We start from the raw sequence: 2,663 nt of genomic DNA, 5'->3' as shown, positions 1-2,663 counted from the left end.
GCTTCTCTGGAATTCAATTGTTTAAAAAATCATTTATAATTAAAGGGACAAAATAAAATACGACCGTCTCATGCATATTTAAGCCTTCACACTTCCAGCCTTGAAACCATTTTCCCTGCGTGAATTTTCTCACTAATTTAAACTCTGAAGTGGACTGCTGTTCGGAAAAACAAAACAAAACAAAACATCTGGACAATGCAGCTTTCAAGCTCGTTTAAATTCGAATAAGCAAAGGAGCCCCGTTGCAGCTTTAAAAAAAAAAAAATAGGAAAAGTAAAAACTCCGATGAAAGTTTGGGGATGTGTTTAAAAAAGCAAGTAGGGTTAAAGTTGTCTTGAGTAGAAATGCAAATAAGTGCATTTTGATTTAGCCTAATTAAACCGATGTTATGTGCAAACACATTCTCTCTACACTCAGGCTTGGACTTAAAAGAGCAAATTAATTCCCCTCGCTGGAGTATGTTTTTGTAGTAAACCCTTCCTCTTCCGCGATGACCGAAAATTTCCCACGAAGTAAAACACGTCCGCGGTTCTACCTCTTCCGCGCAAAATGAAGACACGAGCACCCACAGTGTTGGCGTGCCTGGGTGCAGGGCGGTGTCTCCTCCTGTTTTGGGATTGAGAAACATCCCGACCTTTCATTTCGAGATTAAATATGCGAGATTAAAACGAGAAAATAAAACCTCAAAACTATTTTTTGTATCTACTCGAACGCTCGAATCTGAGCCGGGAAAAGTGCTAAAGCGACAAGCCTGACCGAGTCCACAGCGGCCTCATTATCTAGGCAAATTTCCTTGAACTTTTGAAGGCCACTTGTCCAAAACGGGGCCCGTGGTGAGGGGCGGGGTGTGCTCTCCAGGTCCTTTCAGGGCTCCCCTCGCTTCCCCCAAGAGCCTGTGGCGCTCCCTCCCCCACTTCCACTCACTCTCTCTCTCCAATCTCTTACGCTGCAAAGTGCAGGCTTGAAATTCAGGACAAGTGTGACACCTACCTGTGAAAGGGGGGAACCGTCCCCTCGCCGGTTCCGCGGTCCCGATCCCGCGGCTGCACCGGCATCTACCGGGCCGCCTACCAACCCGCACGGTCGCGGATGGAACACTTACTAATTTAATCAATCACACGGAGAGATCAGTGCCCGATTTTGAAGGGGTAGAGAAGACGGTGGGTTGGGAAGGCCTTCTCCTTGGCACCCCCTAACGCTCCCCGCCCGCATTAGCCCACAGCACCTTTGAAATAGTAATAAGGACTAAATCCGGCATAAAATCGAACTCATTAGCAAAGTTCACCAGCTGATTGCTTTGCATAAAACACGACACTGATTGGAAGTAATTAGGTTAAGCGGTGTAGCTTGGGTGGTGCCTGTCTCTAGCTGGCTTTGCCATCTTTTCCTCCCGTCTGGGCATACACTTGGGTCTCTCCCCTCCTTCCTCCAGGGTCCAATCTCCCCAAGCAGCAGCCCGCATCAGTGATCCAAACCTGCTTTTGGGGCAGGGCCAGATTCCCCCCGGCTTGCAACCTAATTATGAACCCCCCCGGCTCACTGAGGTTCTGTGAAACCTTTCGTTCCCTACTTCGAAAAAAAGTTGCAGTTTGCACCTTTTGTCCAAGGCAATGGACAGTTTATTGAGGCTTCTAAAAAGTAATGAGTGGCTCTGATTATGTTAAAATCTCTTTTAATTAAATATTTTGCATTTTACAAAGGCGGCTGCAGTTTCACTTTTTAAATCTAAGAGTATAACCTGTTTCCTTTCTGTAATAATACTTTAGTTCATACCCAGAAAAATCAATAGGTGTAAAAAAATTAAATTAAACTTGTATTTTTAAACTATGAAACAGTTTGGGGGGAAACACAAATGTATATATTTATATTACAAAAAAACATTAAATGCCTGTACAGGTGTCTTAATTTCATAATTTACTTCAAAGATATTGAATTATCAATTTAAATACAAAATGCTACATTAAATATACAGAATAAGATTTAATACAAATCCTTTTTTTTTTCTTTTTTGTTGGTTAAGACATTTTTGTGTGTGGAGATGTTTGCGTTTTTATGTCATCCATCTCCATGAACTATAAACTTTTTAATAGAAGGGGTAGGTTTTTTTTTTTTTCTCTCTCTCTTGTTGATGGAAAAATAACTGCCAAGGCCATGTTTTTTAATAAATTAGCAAAGTCCGGGACCGACGCAGCCCGCGTTAAATGTCGGACATACCTTTCTTCAATTCATAGGGAGAGTCTTTGCACAGGTCTAGCTGGGACTGGCTCCGCAACATTTTCGGGTCTTTAGCCAAAGCGTCCGCTCGGTTCAACACCGTCTGGTTTAATCCATTGAAATGCGAGCCCGGACCGGTGGTGGGGCCTGGCCCGGGCCCCGGGTGGCCATGAAGGTGTCCGAAGGAGCCATAGTTCGTGTAGCCGGGATAGAAGGGCGCGGTGTAGTAGAGAGGCCGGGACAACACCGTCCCGCCTGGAAAGGGACACTGCGCCGAGGGCGAGCGCGATGGTGCCGGGGCCGGCGACGCGCGGCTGCCTCCTAGAGCTTGCCCCGATACGGGCCCGGGGCACGGTGGGCATGGAGAGCCCTCGCTCCCGCCGCCCCCGTCCTTGACCTTGTCCGAGGATGTGGCGATCTCTGCCAGAGACCACAGTTTGGGCTTGGCG

General features: G+C 46.3%; 1 protein-coding gene across 1 annotated transcript in view; it reads right to left on the bottom strand.

Annotated features, from left to right (window-relative positions):
- Window positions 1-1,655: 1,655 nt before the first annotated feature.
- IRX5 (iroquois homeobox 5) overlaps window positions 1,656-2,663 on the bottom strand; it is a 2,906-nt gene continuing 1,898 nt past the window's right edge. The window contains 1 exon segment of the mRNA XM_025044641.1: window positions 1,656-2,663. This exon segment is cut by the window's right edge and continues 183 nt beyond it. Coding sequence (XP_024900409.1) covers window positions 2,198-2,663 — 466 coding nt within the window. The 3' untranslated portion in view covers window positions 1,656-2,197.

Source organism: Pteropus alecto, unplaced genomic scaffold (assembly GCF_000325575.1).
Source record: "Pteropus alecto unplaced genomic scaffold, ASM32557v1 scaffold123, whole genome shotgun sequence".
Taxonomy (NCBI): domain Eukaryota; kingdom Metazoa; phylum Chordata; class Mammalia; order Chiroptera; family Pteropodidae; genus Pteropus; species Pteropus alecto.
The sequence above is the reverse complement of the archived record's forward strand: the minus strand, read 5'-3'. Positions and strand labels throughout refer to the sequence as shown.